Source organism: Pristis pectinata, chromosome 11 (genome assembly GCF_009764475.1).
Source record: "Pristis pectinata isolate sPriPec2 chromosome 11, sPriPec2.1.pri, whole genome shotgun sequence".
NCBI lineage: Eukaryota > Metazoa > Chordata > Chondrichthyes > Rhinopristiformes > Pristidae > Pristis > Pristis pectinata.
The window spans coordinates 39,955,853-39,978,786 of record NC_067415.1 but is presented as its reverse complement, the minus strand read 5'-3'; the positions used below and the strand labels follow the sequence as shown (position 1 = coordinate 39,978,786).

Below are 22,934 nucleotides of genomic sequence, written 5' to 3'. Positions count from 1 at the left end.
ATGGAAAATGGATGAGGAGTCCATCTGAATTCCTGAAATGTGAATCTGGTACTCCAGACTCCAAGGAAGGTGACTCTTCTTGTACACTAACCCTGTAGTGTTGAAACAAAGATTGATCTTCAAAGGGGATCAGGTCATGTTGGGGTTTCTGTGTAACTTTGGATGTCTGATGATTAGGGGAAAGGATGGCTTGAGTCAGGAGGTGATGTACAAAACTGCAGGAACAAGAAAGAGATGGCCTGGAAAGAGAGACTGTTACGGCAGCTTGTTTGTTGGTGATGGTGTGTAGTTGGTATCGGAATGTGCAGATTGTCCTTGCGTTTCAGGGTTGGCTGATATGAACCAATCGTTCTAACTCCTTGTGCAGCTTCAATATGATACTGAAGTTACCATGCTGCTCTGTTGTATGTTAATGAATTTAAACAACAATTAGTTTTTCATGGCAAATCATGAAACTGATACATCAAGACAGTCTAATCTAAAAATTGGTGGTGGTGGTGATTGAAAAATCACATTTATTTTACAGTTTTGCACCTCCAGTTTTACCTCTGACATTATCATAATTGCTTTGGCCTCCAATAGAGATATTTTTATTTAAATTACAAACAACATTTACAAAATGATTATGCTAGGTTGGTCCTCTCTAATTCAAGTTAACCATAAAGTGCTTTGGTTTGAATGTTGGTTTCTGTTAAGCCATTGTCTGGAATATTCTGCATCAGACCCAGTCACCTTTGTACACAAAGAAGTTGCCAAATTATTGTGGAATTCCATCCTACCAGATAGCTTTGATTCTTAGGCTGTTCTGAGCTTTCGGATTTCCGAAGCATTTAAGTGGAAACCAAGCCTGAGTAATGAAGGCAGTCCTTTCAATAAATTGTTGTACTTTGTTTCCTCAGTTTTTCAGTGCAATTATATTTAACTTGCTTATATCTCAATGGTCTACTGATTTCCATAATCCAATATCATAGCTAATAACAATAATTGATGTATACAGGTTAATTTTTGTAAAATTATTAGTGGTGAATGATTTAATATTTCTCCAAGCTATATTTTGAATCACTGGTTGCTTTCTGAGTAATAAAAATAGCTTCTGTAAAAAAAAATGTAGAAAGTATGATTATGTTTCATTAACCTGCTGTATTTCATCACCAGAACCATAAGGTTTGTGTTACTTGTAAATTCAAAAATGAGTTAATATCTATTAAGAATGCATTTTTACATTTAAGCTTTGACTTTAGTGTGTTTCAGTTCTGTTTAGTATACAAGAACTTAAGAATAAGGAACAGGAATAAGCCATCTAGCCTTCAAGGATGCTTCACCGTTCATCAAGATCGTGGCTGATTTCCTACCCTGGGTAACATTTTCCAGCACAACCCTCATATCCCTCGATTCCCTTGTTATCTAGAAATCTATCACCCACCGTTTTAAATGAACTCAGTAACTAAGCCTCTACAGCCCTCTGAGGTGGAGAATTCTAAAGATTCATCACCTTCAAAGTGAAAAAAATCTTTCCTCATCTCAGTTGAGACGCGATTGTGCAAATGCAGCTTAAAATTGGATTCGTAGCCATACTGAAGTGAACTTATGATATCATCCTTCCTCCAATATTCCCCTTCCCCCCACACTGGTCGCATTCTGCACTTCCTATTTGCCTTGGCTATTTTGTGCACTTCTCTCCATTGGATAGTTTCAGCATTTGGCTCTTCATTCAGAATTAGTAATTAGATTCAGTAGCTCTGAGATTGATTTAAAAGGTCATTCCCCAGGCTGGTAACGATGTTAAATGTCAAACCAAAGCAGGATAAAAATATGAAATAAAAATAATTCTGGAAGTATACAGTGCTGCATCTATAATGAAATAAAGAAGAATCTAACACTTCAGTGTTTCCATTATACCTTAAGGCAGATTTTGTTTTGCACCATTTGGGAAGCTCAGATGCAGAAAGCATTAAGTCATGTAATGGCCTTCCAGAATGGATGCATCCTTTCCAGCCTTGATTACAGTGACAACTATCCAGAGACTTTGGTTAATAATTGGAACAACGATCCACAATAGATATGTCCACACCTGAGCAATTTCCAAGCAAAGGCACTGCCTGCTTGAACTCCTCAAGGAAAGGAAAATGGGCCAATAATGACATATTTTCAGTAACTTTCATTGTTATATCGTATGGCTGAATAATTGCTCGATGGGTTTGACCAACAATGATGTGTGATAAGACCTAACATATCTCATTGGCCTTAAGCTAACCCTCTAAGAATCCAGGAGAAATTATCAATATAGAGAGCCCCCGCCCTTCAACTGTGGATGTGACTCAGTCCCCCCATGGACATCTCAGAAAGTTAGTCAACAGGTTAGGACTTAGTATATGCAAGCATCAGTCTATCTTCCAGCCATTTTGCATTGCTAATTTTATGGCTGAAGTACACTAAAATGGCAATGGATCTTTGATATTTATTCCTCCAGTACTGTGTACACAAATTGTCCATGAAGAATAACTGAGAGTATAGTTTGCTTTGTATTAACCCCTCTGTGAAAAATACATCTAATATCTTAAAAGAAATTATAAGTATAACCTATTAATATATAAGTGGGGACTTGCACAATGATTTAAAATATTTCATACCTAGATCAAATATCCTACTCATAGTAGTCATACCGTCATAAATATTTGGATGCAATGTGACAATTGTATGTTTCTGATTAATTTACATCTTTAGAAAGTGTGTATTATAATTACAGTGGTTTCAGCAACATTTTCACATAGTCCTGGTTATTAAGAAAATACATTCCTGATATGTAATGTTTGACTGCTTGTTCAACCAAATGCCTGATAATTGCGATTCTGGTTAAATCTAAAAACCGGATAATACCCAGGATTTTCCACATTTCTTTTTCATTTTTGTTTGTAGTCAGAGAGCACTTCACCCACCAGCTAAATGTAATAAATAGGTTTCTGTTGTCTTGAATGAATGCTTTCAGCTGTCTGGGTCAGAAAGGACAGTGACGTGGTAACTCCTTTAAGGAAATCAATACATGGTTGTTTTAAACATTGATGACTCACTCTTTCTCTGGGGAATGAAGGCTTTTATTGAATTTCAGATTCAGTGACTAATGTGCAGTCTTGAGTAACTCTAACCTAGATAATCTCAAAAGATACAGCTAAAAAACAAGTTATCAAATTGTATTCAAGGATGGCAGGCCATCCTCTTTGACTTTCCCTTAAAATGTTATGCAGATTGGGTATGTTTGGTGAAATTAGAATGTTATGAATCAAGTATAAGCAATGCCTTTATGTTAATTTTGTGTTTTGGGAGAATAGCTATGCTATGTTTCTCTCATCAATATCTCCCCTACTATTCCCTCCTGTTTCCTGGATTCAGTGATCATGACAGGTTCCTAGCCCAAGGGTATTAAATCCAGAATGATAATTTTCACACAGATCTCCAGAGGCCTAATATGCACAAACTCCTTTGATCTTTTGCTGGGTTCTTTAATCCATGTTTGGGATGTGGGTGTCACTGGCAAGGCCAACATTTGTTGCCCATCCCTAATTGCCCTTGAGAAGGTGGTAGTGAGCCATCTACTTGAATCACTGCAGTCCTTCTGATGAAGGTACTCCCACAGTGCTGTGGGGGCAGGGGGGCAGACCCGGGGAGTGGTTCCAGGATTTAGATCCAATGAAGTTGAAAGAATGATGATCTGTTTCCATGTCAGGATGGCATACAACTTGGAGGGGAACCTGTGAATGGTGGTGATGCCATGCACCTGCTGTCCTCCTCCTCCTTGGAGATCATGGGTTTGGGAGTTACTGTTGGAGTAGCCTGGGCAAATAACTGCAGTTCATTTTGTACAGGCTGCAGTTACTGTGCCCTGGCAGTGGAGAAGAATGATTTGATGGATGATGGGGTGTCACAATATGGAAATCTACTTGTTGCTACTATGAACTGTTTGTGCTGTTTGCTATTCACTCAAATGCTTGCACAGCTGCAGTAGGATCAGTATGTGGGGAATGTGCCCGGTGCTGTCAGCTCATCCTTGGATTATGACAATCAGGTTGGGAAAGGAGTAATAATTATTGGAAGTGGAATTATTGGTTTATTATTGTCACATGTACTGAGATACAGTGAAAAACTGTGTTTATGTGCCATTCAGATCAATCATGCCATACATAAGTATATCGAGGTAGTTAAAAAAAAAACAAAATGCTGAATATAGTGTTGCAGCTACAGAGCAAGGGCAGTGCAGGTAAGCAAATAAAATGCAATGTGCAAACTGACATTTAATAGACTGAAAACTTCAAAGCCTACTTTGTCCAAAGTTTTCTGGCTAGTAACTTGAAAGTGTATACAGGTTTGCAACATGTGGAATCCTACAGATGGATATACATCTTAATATAACCTAGACGATGCAACCAATCATTTGCACAGATTAGAGAATGCTGTTAGCGTGCTTCTATAAGGGCCTCATTTAAAACTAGAATTTATCAAATAAAGATAATTATACCTTTATCATAAATTACAGATGAAGATGTCAAGTATAATGCATTGTCTTATTTTTTTAACGAGTGATCTATAATTTGATATTTAATTGGCATTTTGTTATACAGATTTGTTTTAACATTGATTTCGACTTGTCTATTTATTTCCACTTATTTCCACTGTGATCTTTGAGTTAGAACGGAATCCAATAATAAAATGATTTATTTCTGTTCCATATAGATGTTGCCAGAAATGCAGCAGTTGGATCACAGGTTCCTCGTTCATCTATTGCTAACTTTGGTCTAGTTGGAGAACATGGTGTCCAGAGCTCTGCACATGCCAGTCAACCATCGGTATTCACATTTGAAAACCCAATCCAGCTTCAGTCTGTTCTTTCATCCAGTGCACCACAAGACTACCTCTTTCTCCACCAATGTATGAGCAAGAAGACCGAAAATGCTAGGTATGAATCTTTAGTTGAAAACAGCAAAATGAAAAAAAACCTCTATATTTAGATCTTTAAAATAGCAGTCCAATACAAAAGCATTAATATCTGGCTCACAGTACTTGCTGGTGTCTGAATAGATAATAAGCAGAGCTGGACCTGTTTTGTATAGCATTAAATTAGAATCAAAAGAATTTGGAACTGAGCTCAGCCACATTAATTTACAGTGGATATTAGAAATGATTCATGAGCAGATTTACTTTCCTGTCTTTTGTTATTATTTCTTCAATTGATTGAGTGAAATGAGTGTGACAAAATAATTTGATCAGGAAGTAGGTGATGACATCTGCAAAAAAACAGTTTTTACACAAACTGCTTGAACATGATTTTCTCGACTCTGCTTATGGATTGAGACCTGATGGAAGTCAACATTCGTGTAGGGTCAAAAATGGTTTCTGTAATTCATTGGTTCAGAACCAGTGAGCGAGAAAAACAACAGCAGCAATAAATTTTACACACAAAAATTTTGAAAACATTAGTGTTAAGGTTTCATGGTCTATGGAGAAAGTTGAAGTGTTACATGGAGACTTGTTTTCTTTCAGGCATTTAAATAGTTTATTGGTGGCCTCTAATGGCAAGAAGCCAGCACTGCAAGTATATGCACACAGTCACATTGTCCCAGATTTCCAACATTTCCAAGATAAGTGCCAGCAGCTCCAGAGTTCTCTGCAATGCAGAAGTTCTGAATTTACAAGTCAAGCCAAGTTCACTGCTGGACTTGCATGGAGCAATGCTGGAGCAAAGGTTTGCTGAGATTCCTCAACAATTAAACTGGGGAATCTGCTCTTGGATCCTGTGTCTGGTCTAACCTAGCCCAGAGTCTGAAGCCCCTTTCATTTCAATTGGGTTGTGGGACAGCAGGGGAAAGAGGCAAGGAAAATAATTTATATTATTTTTTTTAAATGAATATTTTTTAATATCTTTTAATTGCTTATTTCATTTTCACTCATGTTTAGAAGTTTCTGAATTTCAAAAACATTCAAAAGTATTGAAAATCCCTTGAGGGCAAGGTTGAAAACATGAATTTGCCATCTGTTAGGGGCTTAGACAGAGATTTCAGGGGCTGGCCTTGTTTCCAGCTATGCCTTTCAAGGTACTTCTGCTTTTCAGGGCTTCATAACCTGCTTCATAGTCATTTCAGACAGCAATCAAGGGGTTACTGGATGGGACCAAAATGGCAATCTGCACCTGGAGTCAGAGGCTGTAGGAGAGGTCTTAAATGAATACTTCTCATCTGTATTTACTGACCAAATGAATCAGATGCATGGCAGAATAATCTCCTCTGATCTGAATGAGTGCATCTCCAACAACACTGACAGAGGTCAATGCCATCTAGCAGCCCACTAGATTGATGCCCCTTCCTAGAGCTTATGCACTTAACTCTCCTTACCATGAGTGTAATTGGTATTGGTTTGTTATTGTCAGTTGTACCCAGGTACAGTGAAAAACTTGTCTTGCATACTGTTCGTACAGATCAATTCATTACAGTGCACAGAGGTAGCACAGGGTAAAAACAATAACAGAATACAGAGTAAAATGTCACAGCTACAGAGGAAGTGCAGTGCAGGTAGCAAGGTCATAACAAGGTAGATGTGAGGTCAAGAGTCCATCTCATGGTATAAGGGAACCATTCAATAGTCTTATAACAGCGGGATAGAAGCTGCCCTTGAGCCTAGTGGTACGTGCCCTCAGACTTCTGTATCTTCTGCCTGATGGGAGAGGAGAGAAGAGAGAATGACTCGGGTGGGTGGGGTCTTTGATTATGCTGGCTGCTTCACCCAAGGCAGCGAGAGGTAAAGACAGAGTCCATGGAGGGGAGGCAGATTTCAGTGATGTGGCTGGAGAGGAACTATCTATCGGAATCATTGTAGTTGGAGAGAAATGAGGGATAGTGGTAATGAAATTGTAGGATCTCAGAAAGGAAGAGGAGGTATTAAATGTCTAAGCAGGCTTAAAGGCGGATAAAGCCTCAGGGCCTGTTGAGATGTATCCCAGTGCAATGGGAGGAAGTGGAGAGATTGCCAGGGCTCTGACAGAAATTTTCTAGCCACAGAAGAGGTGCCAGGTGACAGCAAATGCGGTACATTTATTCAAGAAGACCAGTAGGAATAAGCCAGATGATTAGAAGACAGTGAATTCAACATCAGTGATAGGAAAATTATTGGAAAAACTTCTGAGTCACGGGATTAATCTGCACTTAGAAAGGCAGGGATAGTCAGCATGGTTTTGTGAAGAAGTTATCCAGTTTGACTTATTGGATTGAAATTTTGGACAACAGTGAAATTGGTATTGCTATTCCACACAAAAGAAATGTTCCTCACTTGGCATCCTTCCACATATTTACCCAAATCAATTTGCATCCTATTGTTTCTAATTCCATGCATGTTTTTGTGTCATCTCAAAGTCGTGAATGTTTCGTTAATCAGGAAGCTACAGCAGCCCCTCAGAAGGTCTGTGTCAATGAACTGTTGGCAGCCTTGCTCTGGGAGAGAGCAAGCAGTTGCCATTTGAAGGAATGGGGGAGGAGAAGGCAGGGGAATCCATTTGGAAAAAAAGTGACTAAGGGAGGGACCAGAGAGAGGAAACTTGTGAAGGGGTACAAGTGTGAAGAGAAGGATAGGGAAGGAATCCAGAGTAAGGAGGGGTGAAGTGGGCAGCCAAGGAAGGAGGCAGGATCAAGCATGTGGGTGTGTGTGTGAGGTCACACTGCATCTGCATACATGTGTATGCTGGGACTCCAGTTGTCTTCTTGCCAGGAGTGACCAAGAGCTCGCACTTTCAAATGCAATGGCAAGCTCACAAAACAAATCATATATAGGTGTCTTCCCCTTCTCAAGAGTGGAATCAAGCCATCCATGACCCAGAGGGACTGCCTGAGAAGAAGTATGGCCTCAAGTGAATCACTAGTGATGATAATCATCAGAATTCAGAGCCACACAGGACTCCACAAATGTTCTGGTCTGACTTCTGTTGATAATTCCCATCTGCTTAGAAGCCAGCATCCTGGGTATTACATGGATCTATCACTTCAAAGTAGAACATGTACCTCTTCAGCTCCCTATCACTGTCGATAATTCCACAAACCACCTTCTGTCCTAATTATCCATTCTCAGCTCATCCCCATGTCCTTCAATTTGCTTCTCCTCAAATATGGGTGTAATGGTCTTTAACTCTGTTAATACTACCTGCCTTAGTCTGCTAAATGATTGAAAATTCCACACTCTTGTGTAAAGAAAATCCTGCTGAGCTCTTTTGGTCTGTTAATGGAGATTTTATTTTTATCTCCTTCAACTCGCCCATGTGGAAACAATGTCTCCATGCGCATCCTATGATTTTAAAGACTTGTATCAGGTTTCCTTTTAGCCTGCTTTTAATTCCAGGAAAAGGAGCCTCTACTTGCTCAAGCCATCTCAGTTTTAAAAACCACCTTGTATAGGATTTCTTCACATTCAGTTTTCTATGTCCTTTAGTATAGAATCTTGAAATATGTACTGTATTCCCAAGTGAGATCTGATCATAGTTCTAAATTCTAACATTACCTACATAGTTTTGTTTTCTATTCCTCTAGAAATTAACCCCAGTAATTTTCTTACACTATCAATATGCATTGCTGTTTCTGGCAGTTTTTGTATCTGCATATATATGAGCTAGTGACATTTGTTGGAATGTCCTCATGAATGGATGTCAAAGACCCAATCAGCGAAGAACACTACATAAAGTAAGACATTCCAGTACATTGTACATTTCATATTCTTGGAACACCTTAAAGCACTTAACAGCCATTACTTTTGAAATGTAGCATTACCGTTAAGTAAGCAAATGTGATTGCAAATTTGCAAACTCTTTAAAAGAGATGAATGACCAATTAGTCTGTTTTGAGGTGTTAACTGAAGAAGGACTGTTTGCCTGGCCAACAGGAGAACTCCTTATTCATGGAATGTTTTATGTACCTGAGCAGGCAGACCAAGAAAGGAGACAGATGAATATTATTCCTATACAACCTCACCTGTCACTACAATTATGGTCTTTTAGTTTAAGACAGAGCAGGGAAAAGACCCTCCATACTTTCCCTAAAGCCATCAGATAGCTTTGGAAATCTCTTTCTACCAGCACAGTTCACGTACAAACATATGAACTTGCAAATTAGGATTAGGAGCAGGAGTAGGCCACTGGTCTGACATTCAATAAGATCAGGGCTAATCTGATTATAACCTCAACTCCACATTCCCCTACCTGAGTAACCTCCTCCCTCCCCCCACCTCCCCACCTTGCTTATCAACAACCTTTCTACCTCTGACTAAAAAGTATTTAAGGACTCTGCTTCAACCTCCCTTTGAGAAGGAGAGTTCCAAAGACTCATGATCCTCTAAGAAAAAGAATTGTTATTGTCTTTGTTTTAAAAATGGCAAGCCAGTATTTTTAAAAAGTGACCCTAGTTCTAGATTGATCCACAAAACGAAACATCATCTTCCCTTCAACTTGTCAAGAGCCCTCAGAATCTTGTTTCAATTTTGTCACCTCTCACTCTTTGAACTTCCAGTGGATACAAGCCTGGCCTCATAAGACAACCTACCCTTTCCAGGTATTTGTCGATCTGAATTGGAGTAAAGCCTCACACTAGAGTGATTTATGTGTAACCTTTGATGATATCATTTCATTTTCTTGATGCTGATTAGTATTTGCTTTGAATCTCCATTACATGGACAGCTCAGAGCTCTACTCAAAAAAATATCCACTGACTTCCTATTTGGCTTACTATTGGAGCAGTTACGCTGGAGAAAAGCATTGTAAACTTCGAAAGTATTTTGGGTGTTTCCTTCCTGCCGGTCAATCCATTTCCATGCCTACATATTATGGCACAGAAGTACTGAATGTGCTGGAGGTCAGACCTTGTGCTTTGTCAATGGACTCGCCACTGAGGCCAGATATGGTCCCAGCTTGTCCTTAGCTAAGGAGCCAGATTGATTTCACACCTGGACCTGTAGATTAACACCAGCCAAGGCAGGAGACTGCAGTTTGATAACTTTTATTTCAATGGGGTCACCAGCTTTATTAAAGAGCTACGTGAAGGTTATGCTTTTTGTTTCTTTTTCTTTATTTCCCTTTATATTTGTTTTTAATTCATTAAATGTACTGCAACTATTTCTAAAAGTTTCTAACCATCAGAGCATCCCCATAGCTGAGGTATCTAAAACCAGTGGACGTAGGTTTAAGGTAAAGCATGGGAGGTTTTAAGGGTATCTGAGGAAGAATTTTTTTCACCTGGAGTGTGGTTGGAATCTGCAATGCTCTGCCTGAGTTGGTGGTTGAATCAGGGACCCATGTAGAGAGAATTTGAATTGCAAGGCACAGAAAGTGATGGAGCAAGTGCTGGTCAATGGGATTAGCAGAGGTGGGTATTTGATGGTTGGCATAGTCATAGTGGGCCAAAGTGCATGTTTCTGTGTTGTACGACACTATGATTCTTGGAACTGTATGGAAATGTCTTTGATCACACAAGCTGTCAGAAGGGAATTCAGGGTGATCTTGGGGTATGGGACCTCAGGATACACGGCTTAAAATTCAGTTCTTGTTTCACGGATCATCTGCAAGGATGTTGAAACTTTTGCCACTGTGAGACTAGGATGATGAGTGTGTCTTGAGTGCATTTTGGGCCACTGACTTTAAACCAAAGTTTTAAAGTTTCTTGAAAGCTGATGACATACATCATCGATCCTCTCCCATTTTTCCTCAGTTGGTAATTATCTTACAATGGCAGAGCTCCATTTTATTTATGATATTTTTTTAAAAGTTTATTCCCCATCTTTTCCATTCTTATGGTTAGTTAACTTTCCTTATCATATTTTACTGTTTGGTTTATAGTTTAGTCACTGAATTCAATATTTGTGGTAAGGTGAAGAACATAATCCTGGGGTGGAAAATGAAAGCATTATTGCAGTGATTAATTGGATGAAATACTGAACTGATTGCTGTTTGTCTCTGTTTGTATGATGCAGGAGTGCCAGTTTTTCTCAGTCTATGCACTTGCCTGGGTCCACAAAGAGGGATGGAGAGACCACTGCACAAAAATCACCACGGGGTTACTCACATTGTGTCAATGGGATCAATGGACAAATTCATGGATTTCATAGTTTACCAAAACCAGCAAAACAACACATGGAGCAAAGAGACACCAGTACTTACGACTTGCCTAGGAGTCTGGGGTCTGATGAAGTGGTCAGATTTGGCTCACCAGGGTTAGACAATGATGATGAAGCAGTGTACACATACAATACTCCCAATAGCACTCTTTGTAGGCGGCTTAGTGAGATTTCCACAGACTCTTATGATGTTCCGTCCACACCTACGTCCATCTACCATATTCCAAGGACATTCACCTTTGACAAAAACCACAACACGCTATCCACAGGCTCTGGTGAGTCAGCCTCTGTACCCCCTCCACGGCCACCAAAGCCTGCACAAGTAGATTGGAAGCCAGAAAGGAATAGCCCTAAGCAGCATCCTCAAAATGGCAAGGGCAAACAAACAACGTCTGCAGCAACAATCCCCAGAAGAAATACCATTCCTGCAGCGGATAGCAACAGACTTCACAGAGGTAAATGATTTGAGTGCATAAGTAAAATATTTTGAAATAACTTGCCCTTCAAGTTACCCTTCTGGCTTCAGGTGGATCACCTCCCTACACTCGGATCTTGAACCAAAATTCCATCTCTCCAAACATTATTCCTGACCAATGCTCGTGGTGGTTGCTGGAGTAATCCTGATCTTTCTGGTTTCACTCATCTCTAAACTAAACAAAAAGCAGCAAACCTCAAATCCGAGAAATAAAATATTCCTGGAGACACTGTGCAGTTAAAGAAGCATCTGTGGAGTAAGCATGAGAGTCAACAATGTGGGAACTAAATCAAGAGTTTCCAACACTTTCTGTCTGTGACTTAAAAGCAAATTACTAATGTTCAACAGAACTGAAACCTACAATATTATAACCCAAAGCTAAAAATGCCACACTTACAGATATGTAGGGTGAATGTTAGTGTAGTAATGATGCCAAATTATCCCTATTTAACAAACAGTATGCATAATGGCATTTTAGTAGTATAGAGCATGCAAGCTTATTATGTGCAGCCACACAGAATGAGAAAGGGCAGGTTTAAAATATAATCACTGAGTTTAGGAAATTATCAAGCAAGATAATGTAGGAAGAGAACACGAGTTATCCCTGTCAGGCCAATCTTGATAGTCAGGTGAGGGTAGTACCAGTGGCAGGCTGTAAATATGTCAAAGTGTTGCCCTCCCTGCACTAGACGTGCAACTGGGAAAAATTGTGATTGAAGAACTTTCTGACAATTTAAAAGAGGAATGCCCAAACAAAGAGGGAGACAGCATTTACATTTGCTGATACCAGTTCCAAACCCATTTGAAAACTAGAGCTGGAGAGGAAAAGCATTATACTATACCAATGGGAATTTCCTTGAATGGGAAGGGAGAAAGAACTTTGTGTCACTGTAGTGGATATTCTGGGAAGTGTGGCCGGTGGGAATCACTGGAACAACTGTAAGAACAGGGTTCCTGCTGACCTTCCTTCAAAGATACATTATCTGTTCAGAAAAGTTCCTTCTTAAATTCCTCCTTTAAATCTATTTGAACACATTAATTTTACTTCACTATCAAACCGATTGTTTTTGCGCTGCAGTCTTTTCAAAAGTATACAGCTGCATTACTAATTGCTTTCAAATTTGCAAAATGTCTACTGTCAGAAATCCTGTTTCAAGGTCCAGTTTATGATTTACAATCTGGTGGTAACCTTATTCCTACCCACCAGTAATAAGTATAAATAATTTAAGCATGCACTCCATAGAATTTTGCTAGTGGTAGTTGCTACATGAATTTCCGATGTTGCACTGCTGCTTGCAAAGCACCCACTGGGAACATGGAAGTCAAAAAATTTCCTCCATGTATGTATCTTTTATGAAACAAGTACTGTGTTCAGCTAAGTAATAATATAGTCCCTTTTCTCTGTGGATATGTTGACTTATTTTAAAAAATTCTAACTAGTGTTTCTCCTTTATCAGCTTCTTCGTGTGAAACATATGATTATCCCTGTCTTACTGCAAATACTGAAGGCCGTTCCGTGGAGTCTGTTAATGATGGATTCAGCTCTTACTTGGTAGGAAGAATGATTATATTTTTACACACCATTACACACATTGATTTCCGAATCTCTGACTCTTTGGTGAATATTATGTTGTATGATGTATTCTGCTGTAAATATTGCTTGTTCTCGAAACTAGAAATTGTGGTTGAAATGATTGCAGTCTCTATCGCTACCTTGTGACAATTTCCAGGGTCTGCATTTGCGGAGTCATGTGTAGGAATCCAGAAATTGATGTCAATGATCCCCACTGGGTGTAGTGCAGTAGTCTCTTCCAATGAAAATCTTTGAAATCCCTGCTTGACAAAGAACTATGGACCCTTGAAAATTATTAAGCCTCTTGGCATCAGGTGTAACTGAGCTGTTAACTGTGTAGTAAGTCGCAATTATTGAAGTTACAAAGTCTCTGCCCTTAACTAATTTTATACTTAAGGAATCTAGAATTTCCCTGTTTCGGGGTAATTGTTTTTATTTTTAAATCCTTCAATAGCTGTTTTTGAAGTTTATACTTCAGCTTTTTAGTTTCACTCCATTCTTGATCCAATCATTATTTCTCTTTCACCCAAACTTGTTAATTGCAATTTGCCTTCAAAGTGATTGGCTGCTCTGTCTTTGGCAACAGAAAATTAGCATTTGCAAAGTAAAAGTCATGCCACAGAGATCATTGGATGTGCACTTTGGCACTTGCTGCAAAATATGGGCCAATGTTTCCTAAACTTCACTTCTGTCATTTCCCTAACTAGACACTGAAACAACTGCTCGTCTGTACTAGAAAGGGAAAATACTACAGTTGATAAAAATCTGAAAAAAATCTGATGAAAGGTCATTAACTTCAAATGTTAATTCTGTTTGTCTCTCCCTCCCTAAAAAAGAAGAGGTATGCTTGAGATAAAGGTGAGGAGTCTAGAACGAGGGGTCACGGTTTCAGGATAAGGAGTAGGCCAGTTTGGACTGAGATGAGAAGAAATTTCTTGATACGGAGGATGGTGAATCTTTGGAATATTCTGGGCCAGAGGGCTGGGTAGGCTCAGTCTGTGAGTTCATTCAAAACAGAAATCAATAAGTTTACAGATATTATGAGAATCAAGGAATATGGGGATAGTGTAAGAAAAAAGGCATTAAAGTGGATTAGTCATGATCTTAATGAATGGCAGAGCAAACTTGACAGTTAACATAACCTGCAGCTACTCCTACTTCAGCTCTCAAATGCTCTCACTTTCAATGGTTTAGTTATGTAAATCCCCGGGTTACTGTTTCCACATTCTCCTTATGTTGTGAATTATCTTCACACTTGTCTTTTTGGATGTTGGCATCAAATGAGTTGTGTAACTAAACTTAATGTTTTAAACATATGCAGGGACATTAGAAAGTAACAGTGATTAGTAAGGTAAACAAGATGTTCTTTATTGGTTTCCCTTTGTCCAAATAAGCCCTAATTCAGCTCAGAACCCAGGAAAAGTCGTACATCAAACCACTTACAATTTTACTATTTTGGTGATCAGTTGTAATTCTTCATCTGCCACATTACACCTTTGGGTGGCACACGGTGCGTCTAATAGTTGCTCCCCGGCAGTGCCACAATCCCGGTACAATCCTCACCTCAGGTGCTGCCGGGATGGAGTTTGTATGTTCTCCCTGTGATCCTCTGGGTTTCCTCTGGGTGCTCCAGTTTCCTCCCACATCCTGAAGATGTGCAGGTTGGCCAATTCATTGGGCACTGTAAGTTGCCCCTAATGTGTAGGTGGGTGGTACAATGTGGCAGTGGTTGATGAGAATGTGGGAAGAAGGGCCAAAGGGCCTGTTTCCATATTGTATCTCTCTTTATAGGACCTACAATTTATCAGTCTTTCAGTTCATTTTCAGGTCTCCTGAGCTAAAGCAATTTAGACATTGAAAGAAAGTAAAGATAAATTATTTAGCTTTTTGGTTTTCTAAAAACACAACATTATGCAAGATGCATTGAAACGTATCTAGTTATGCTTTTGAAATAAGTTGAAATAAAGTTCTTGTGCCTTCACAGAGAACAAAGTTCACAGCATCCCAGTCAGAAAGTGTGGAATCCGAGGACAACTATGTGCCAATGAACCCAAGTTCCCTGTCCCCGTTTGTTACAACCAGTTTGGAAAGTCATCAAGATGTCTACATACCCATGAGTCCTGGTCCCCACCACTTTGACTTCTCTGGATTCTCTTCGGCTACATTTCCTACCCGCAAAGGAAGTACAGCTTCTTTCTCCTTCAAACCTAATTTTCCTACAGACTTGCTACCACCTCCGGTCAACCGGAATCTTAAACCAGACAGAAAATGTGAGTTTTAGTGGCTTCATCTTCATATATCTGGAAAGTATTCTTTTTTTGGTAATAGATTGACAAAGGTAGTGTGGTACAGTGATGACATAGCGGTTAACTTGGCGGACTAGTGATGCAGAGAACATGACTAATATTTCAGAATCCCAAGTTCAAATACCATCTCGGTTAATAATATGGCTTTTAAATAAAAATCCTAGCCTTGAGTATGATGACCACAGAACTCACAGACTGTCGTAAAAATTCAACTGCTTCACAAATGTCCTATGGGGAGGAAGCCTGCCAAGCTTGCCCAGTCTGCTCTGGATCTGCCAAATGTGCTTGAATCTCAAATGTGTATAAGCCACTCAATTACAAGGCAGAAAGGACAGACGATAAATGTTGGCCTTTCCAGTGAGACCCATAATTGAAAAATGAATAAGTTAAAAAATATACTTTTTAATCTGCAACATATAATCATAACACATTATTATAGGTTGAGTTATAAGTTCCAGTGATGCAGTGATTTACCTCATATAAGTTTGTTAAAGGGTCGTGAGTATTGCTGACAAGACCACTATTTGTCCTCTGGTTGTTTGAGTAGATGGGCCTTGCTGAAGAATGAAAGAAATATGATACATGTTCAAGTCAAGCTGATGTGTGACAGGGAAGATGGAGTTCTCATGAGGTTGCTGCTCCATTTTGATGCAAGTCAGGTGCTAGGAGACTCTTGATGAGTGATCTCAGTGCACCAGTAAACAATACATACTGCAGATGTAGTCAGCAGTGCCGCATCAAATTCTAATGCAAGGATACTTCCAGAAGTTGGCTTTGATTTAGCAGTGTAAGAGTTAGCTCATCTCCCCAAGGAATTCTTATTCATCATATCAGAAACAGCCTTGGAAAACGTCAGAGATTTTTAAACATTCTTGCGGAGACAGGAGCGGTGAACATTACCCTGACTCCGCAATGGACTGGCCATTCCACCCATCACTCCCTCCCCTAGAAACCCCTGCCCCAGCCACACTTAAGACCCCATCTGAAGCCTTGACTGCAAGCTACTGCAGTTATCAATGATGAATTTCACCACCACCTCCACTGCATCAGCACAGCCTTTGGTCAATTGAGGAAACGAGTATTTGAAGGTCAAGGCCTCAGACCTGACACAAAACTCACAGTCCACTGAGTAGCAGTCATCCCTTCCTTCCCATTTGTTTTTGAAACCTGGACAGCCTGCAGCAGGAACCTCAAAGCACAGGGAAAATATCATCAACGTTCTCCACACAACCCTTCGAGCTCACTGTTAAGGACAGAAAACAATGTTAGTGTTCTTTCCCAGGTCAATATCCCCATCATTGAAGCCAAGTTGCCTATTGACTATAATAGGCTAGCCATTGTCATTCACAGGCCCAACACCAGACAGGCACTCCATTCTAAGCTTGTCATGGGAAAAGATTACCAGTCAAAGGAAAAGATTCAAGGATGTGCTCAAAGCCTTCCTGACATAATGCAACATCCCCATGGATACCTGGGAATCTCTGGCCCATGACTACTCAAAGTGGCAAATAAGCATTTGAAATAGTACTTGAGAAACTCAAGGCCATGCATCGGGAGCATGCAGAGATCCTTCATGAAACATCAAAAGGATCGGACCAGGTCACAAGCTGCCGACCTGCCCTCCCCTTGGGCCACCAACTGCCCCATCTGTGGAAGAGTCTGTAGATCCCACATTGGCCTTATTAGCCACCTCAAAGCCAGAGTGGAAGTAAGCCATCCTCAATCCCAAGGGACTGCCTAAAAAGATGACTGCATTTCCTTATTGAAATGTTCAAGATACCTGTAGCTATGCAACAAATGCTGGGAAATTGTTCAAATATTAATGGGGATCAATGTTGGATCAGCCTTGACCTCCCAGCAGGGGAGTGTAGTGTCAGGGTTTGATCTTAAAAATATAATAGTTTCAAAAATATTTCAGAGATTTACACAATTTGAAATGCTCATGTTAACAGTTACTAATTAATATTATATTTCTCACTTATATCATTTGTGTTTCTATTTTAGCCAAGGCAGGACCTTTTGAAACCAGAAACCACACAGTCATTGATGAACTTCCCTTCAAGTCTCCCATTACCAGATCTTGGTCCAGACCAGTGTAAGTCTTTATTTTAAAACACAATAGATCACTAGTTGTAACCAATGTATAATACAATTAAACCTTTGCTTCTTGCTGAAAAAAAAACAGCCAGTCAGGTAGCATCTATGGAAAGAGAAACAATCAACTTTTTGGTTCCACAACCGTCCATCAGGATTGTACAATGACAATTCTGACGAAAGGTCACAGACCCAAAACTGTGACTGTTTTCCTTTCCACCGATGCTGTCTGACATTTTCTGTTTTTGTATCAGATTTCCAGCATCTGCAGTTAATTTCGGTTTTCCATCTTTACTTTTGGATTACAGGCCATCCATGATATTCAGTAGTCCTCGAGCACTATTCTTGCCACATCCTGAGATCTATCCACTGCCAAATCTGGGCATTCAACTTCTCTCTTCAACAGCACCATTTCACTCTAAGTTTTGTCCTAGTCTGCAGTTCCATTTCATCCTTTGCCATATCTGCTGCATTAATAAACCACTTCATTTTTCTTCCAAGATTCCATTCTTCTACAACTCTTGGGTACTAACGATCCCATTGATCCTTCTTCCAATTCACATTCCTCTAACTCTACCCAACCTCAGTTATCTGCGAGTCCATTGCTCCCTCATTCATTTTCCTCTGAGTTCAAGCAATTAGTCCTCAGCAACATCCTCAGTTTCACCTGCTCATAATACCAATAGAATTAATTCTGAGCTTGGCTTGACACTTCTGCCCTTACCCTTTGTCAACTTCTTCAGTCAGAAATCTGCCCCCGTCCCCAACTATTCTCCCTCCGTACAGTAGACCCTATCTCCTACTTTTAGAATTCTTGTTCCTCTGGCTTCTTACATTCTCTTTGTGTTACTGCTCAGTCTACCTCCAAATATCCATTCACCTATTTACATTTACCTGGTGTTGGGCTTTATCTTTACATAGAAACACAGAAAATAGCAGGAGTAGGCCATTCCGCCCTTCAGTTCTGCTCTTTCATTCAATATGATAAAGGTTGATCATCTATCTCAATGCCATATTCCCTCTCTTCCCATATTAAGAGAGAGGGGTATCTTTGTTAGTCACATGTACCTCGAAACACGCGGTGAAATACACCTTTTTGCGTAGTGATTTGGGGGGCAGCCCGCAAGTGTCGCCACGCTTCCGGCGCCAGCATAGCATGCCCACAACTTCCTAACCTGTACGTCTTTGGAATGTGGGAGGAAACCAGAGCACCCACAGGAAACCCACGCAGACACAAGGAGAACGTACAAAAACTCCTTACAGACAGTGGCCGGATTTGAACCCGGGTCGCTGGCGCTGTAAAGCGTTACGCTAACCGCTGCACTACTGTGCCTGTCCTTTTGCATCTAGAACTTTATCTTTTTGCTTCTTAAATACGTTCAGCAATTTGGACTCCACAGCCCTCCATGGTCGGGATTTTCTCAGGTTCACTACTCTCTGAGTGAAGACATTTCTCCTTATCTCAGTCCTAAGTCTCTTGTTCTATAACCTGATTCTGTGACCCCCTCATTCTCGGCACCCCAGCCAGGGGAAGCATCCTCCCATGTCCAGTCTATGCACAACCAATAGTAATATAGAGGCATTAGAAGTTAACATATTTAAAATAATTTATTCAGGTTACAGGATTGTAACAATGTTTCTTACAGTAGAAAATATTCATAAACCGCCAACATCAACATTCCTAGAATTGATCGCTCTACTTAATTTTATTGTGAGAAGAATATACTTTGACTACAATTTTGTTTCTCTAATGAACATTGTTCTATGATCGGTTCCAGAGCTGCTGTAAACCCCATTTCTTCACAAAATTGCCGTCCGTTGTCAACACAGAGTGTCACCAGCACTGACTCAGGAGACAGTGAAGAGAATTATGTTGCAATGGTAGGTGGGTGAAAAATATGTGCCACCCAGTTCAATCACAAATTACATAACTGAAGTGAGCCAAGATATAATTCTAGCTTTGATTATACAAGCACATTAAAATTCAAGACAGTAACAGACTTGCCTGGGCTTTCCATGCCATTCTTTATAGTTGTAATACCTCATGCATCAGCTGAAATACATAAATATTTTGCTTAACAAATCCAAATGATACAAAGACTATTTTTTTCCAGTTAATTTTTTGAAATGCTATTTTATTTTCTTAAAGTCCTCCAAATTTCATGAGCATGCTTCTATAGGCAGCTTAGGACTTGGCATTTTTGAAGGACTTTCCTATTTATAACCTGAGATTTGCCTCCTGCAATGCATGATGCACAACTGATGTACCTCTGTATTAAGGCACACTGCAAACCTAGCCCTAGTGCGCCATCAGCAGACTTGCCTAGATTGGGAGACCATTCCCACAGACAAGTAACAATCTAACTCTCAGAATCATGCCTTTCAACCAGCATTCCAGATTCTGTGTCCACACTTGTCTCTCAGGTTCCCATCCTAAAAATGTCTAAACGAATCAAAATAATAGTAATGTTCAGTTTAATTTGGCACAATCCAGCCAGTTCTTTACCCTGTATCTTTGCAAAACCTAACTGATTGTTCTCTTGTGTACTTAAAATTTGCATATGTTTGTGATTATCGTCAGCCTGATCTGTCTATAAGCTCAAGTTCATAGGTCTGATAAATGAAGTTGAACCTCTTAAATAGGGTCCCATGCAGGAAATTAAATTTGCAGGCATTTGAAGAGGCGTGTGCACTCATCAATGTTATGAGACAAACGTACGCATGCATCCATAACTTTGTTATGTATAATTTTGTTTTGGACACACATTCATGGAGCCCACGATCCTGCCCGATTCCTCTCATAACGAAATAATATGCTTACTGAGGAACTGATTGGAGAATGAATGAACTGTGTATGTGACTAATCAGTGAGAAAACATTTAATTTGTCATAAGCAAATTTATCTATAGCTTTAAAAAAAATGTTTAAATAAAATCATTAACATCATCCTTTTATAAACCTTAAACAGTGGTAGTTTTTTTTTTTAAGAGATATAACTTCCTAATTATTTTGTTAATGAATCAGTTCAAGCTGGAAACAACATTATTTCATTCAATTTATTTTAAAATAGCAGAATCCGATTTCTACCTCCCCAATGAATGCTGTGACTGGCAGTCCTATTACCAGGAAGATCGGAAGTGTTGATTATTTATCCTTGGATTTCCAACCCAGTTCTCCTGGTCCTCATCGAAAGGTAAATCTTTGGGTTTTGATAACATAATGCAACTTCATTAATTTTTTTTGTTTGCAAACATTGTATAAGTGTTCTTGATTTAAATCTGTCAAGTGTAATTTGCTATAGGTTAAAATATCAGAATGGAGGAAGATGCATTTTTTTCTTGAATTACCTCAAAAAGGCAAAACCAACCTACTCGTTTCACTTATTTTCCCTCTTCTCGGCTTATCCATTTTTTTTAGTCATCCAGGTCTTTAGGTATACTAATCAGTCTGGATTAGAGTCAAGTAACAACAAACATATTATACTTGTCTTCAGTGAAATCAGTTATTATAATGACCTGTATCTCATATCTAACCAGCCTTCCACGTCGTCCGTGACATCAGATGAAAAAGTGGACTATGTGCAAGTGGACAAGGAAAGGACCCAAGCTCTACAGAACACCATGCAGGAGTGGACCGACGTGAGGCAATCCTGTGAGGCTCTGAAGAGTCTGAAGTAGCAATACATCTGATGAAGAGTAGAAAGATAAACTATTTTCTTAAAAAATCTGGATTTTCTGGTACAAGTTATGTCAGAAATGGAGAAAAGGTATTATCTTACGAAATGCCTCAAAACTTTTAAAGTGGCTTCCCTTCGCCTTTTGATAAAAGCAGCCGCTTTATTCCACCTGTTCACATCAGAAGGTTCATTCTCAGAACAGTTCACGGGCATTAGCTGAAGCAGGTTTCACAGTCCTCAAGCATTCACAGCAACTAATTATCCTCTGTTGTCCTTTATTAGAATAAAATACTTGTCTCTCTGATTAGAATTCTGCAACACAAGGTGAGATAACCAACTATTTTTTTGCAACACTGTTATAGAGAAGTTTGTGAAACTAGCACTAGTGACAAGTCTATGACCACTTATTTAAAGAATCCCATGGGAACTTGTAATGTTTGCTTACAAAATTGAATTGGGATAGTTGACGCAGAAATATTTAAACAAATAAGAACATTCCAAATCATGTACACTTAATAAGGACTGAAGCATCATTGAATTATTTCAGCATGTGATAATTAGCTGAAATAAACTCTCAGATGAATTTTTAACTTGTAATTTAATCTTAAAATGCAAAGCAAAAAAAACTGCAGGTGTTGGAAATCGGAAATAAAAACAGACATGCTGGAAATGATGAGCATTTTTCAAGCAGCATATGTGGAGAGAAAAGCATGTAAATGTTTCAAATGAACCTTTCATCAGAACATAAAATGGTGATTCAATGAAAATTGGGCTATTTCAATAACAGTTAATTATTAAGCATTCTGGTTTAACCTGCAAGCGACAAGTTGAAAACCAAACCCTAACAACTGAGGAATTTCCACCTCTTTCTATTTGAGGAGGTAGCTCACAAATGAAGATTTCTACTCCAGGCAGGGTACCCCATAAAATATAGGAAGGTACTTCAAGAAATGACAGGGCTCTTTAGAAATTTTAAGGAGCACACCAGATGGAATTTTCATGATTTCACAGTGTGGAAGACTGAGTAAATTCCTTTGCAACAAGTCACTTCACAACTGATATCACTATAACTTTAAAAATCGTTTAGCAAAAAAGCAGGGCAGTTCATGACTTTAGTCTTCAAAAACCACTGAACGATGCATGTTTGCTTACCATTATGAATTTTAATACTAGCCAACATAATTTATAATATTTAAAACATTAATTCTAAGGTTGATTTATTTAAAATGACAAATACCTAGTTATGTATGGTGAAATGATTATTATTGGAAGTGGTGTTGTTTACAAATCCTTCCAAACAAATTGAATCGTTTTCATTATTTTATTGTTCTTAGGCAAAAAAGCAAAACAAATAGATTTGAATTCACTCCTGTGTCAACTTGTTGTGAAATCTTTTGTTCAGTAATAAGCATACATAAGTTTTATGACAATGGAAAAATTTATCAGCTGGATCATAAGAGTTCAAGATGTGAGGGGGGAAAGAGAGTTGAGGCTTAGGCTGATAGTGTTAATGGGGAAGGGTAAGAGGAGGCTCAACGGGAGCATAAATGCCAGCATGGACTCATTGAGCCAAGTGCCCTTTTTCTGTGTGATGAATTCTCTATAAAAACTCATTCACAAAAATGTTCATTTAAAAAAAACAATTAATGAGTTTTCATGATGCAGTAGTGGGCTTGAAAA

The 22,934-nt window shown here is 39.2% G+C and overlaps 1 protein-coding gene across 2 annotated transcripts in view; it reads left to right on the top strand.

Annotated features, from left to right (window-relative positions):
- The window catches only part of gab2 (GRB2-associated binding protein 2), a 207,298-nt gene extending 184,684 nt beyond the window's left edge, over positions 1-22,614 (top strand). The window contains exons 4-11 of one of the 2 annotated variants that reach the window (XM_052026219.1): positions 4,726-4,948; positions 10,987-11,585; positions 13,063-13,157; positions 15,163-15,448; positions 17,489-17,579; positions 19,357-19,459; positions 20,649-20,771; positions 21,115-22,614. In XM_052026219.1, coding sequence (XP_051882179.1) covers positions 4,726-4,948; positions 10,987-11,585; positions 13,063-13,157; positions 15,163-15,448; positions 17,489-17,579; positions 19,357-19,459; positions 20,649-20,771; positions 21,115-21,255 — 1,661 coding nt within the window. In that variant the 3' untranslated portion in view covers positions 21,256-22,614. The remainder of the gene's footprint in view (positions 1-4,725; positions 4,949-10,986; positions 11,586-13,062; positions 13,158-15,162; positions 15,449-17,488; positions 17,580-19,356; positions 19,460-20,648; positions 20,772-21,114) is intronic. The other variant, XM_052026220.1, reaches the window with a different exon arrangement.
- The last annotated feature ends 320 nt before the right edge of the window (positions 22,615-22,934 follow it).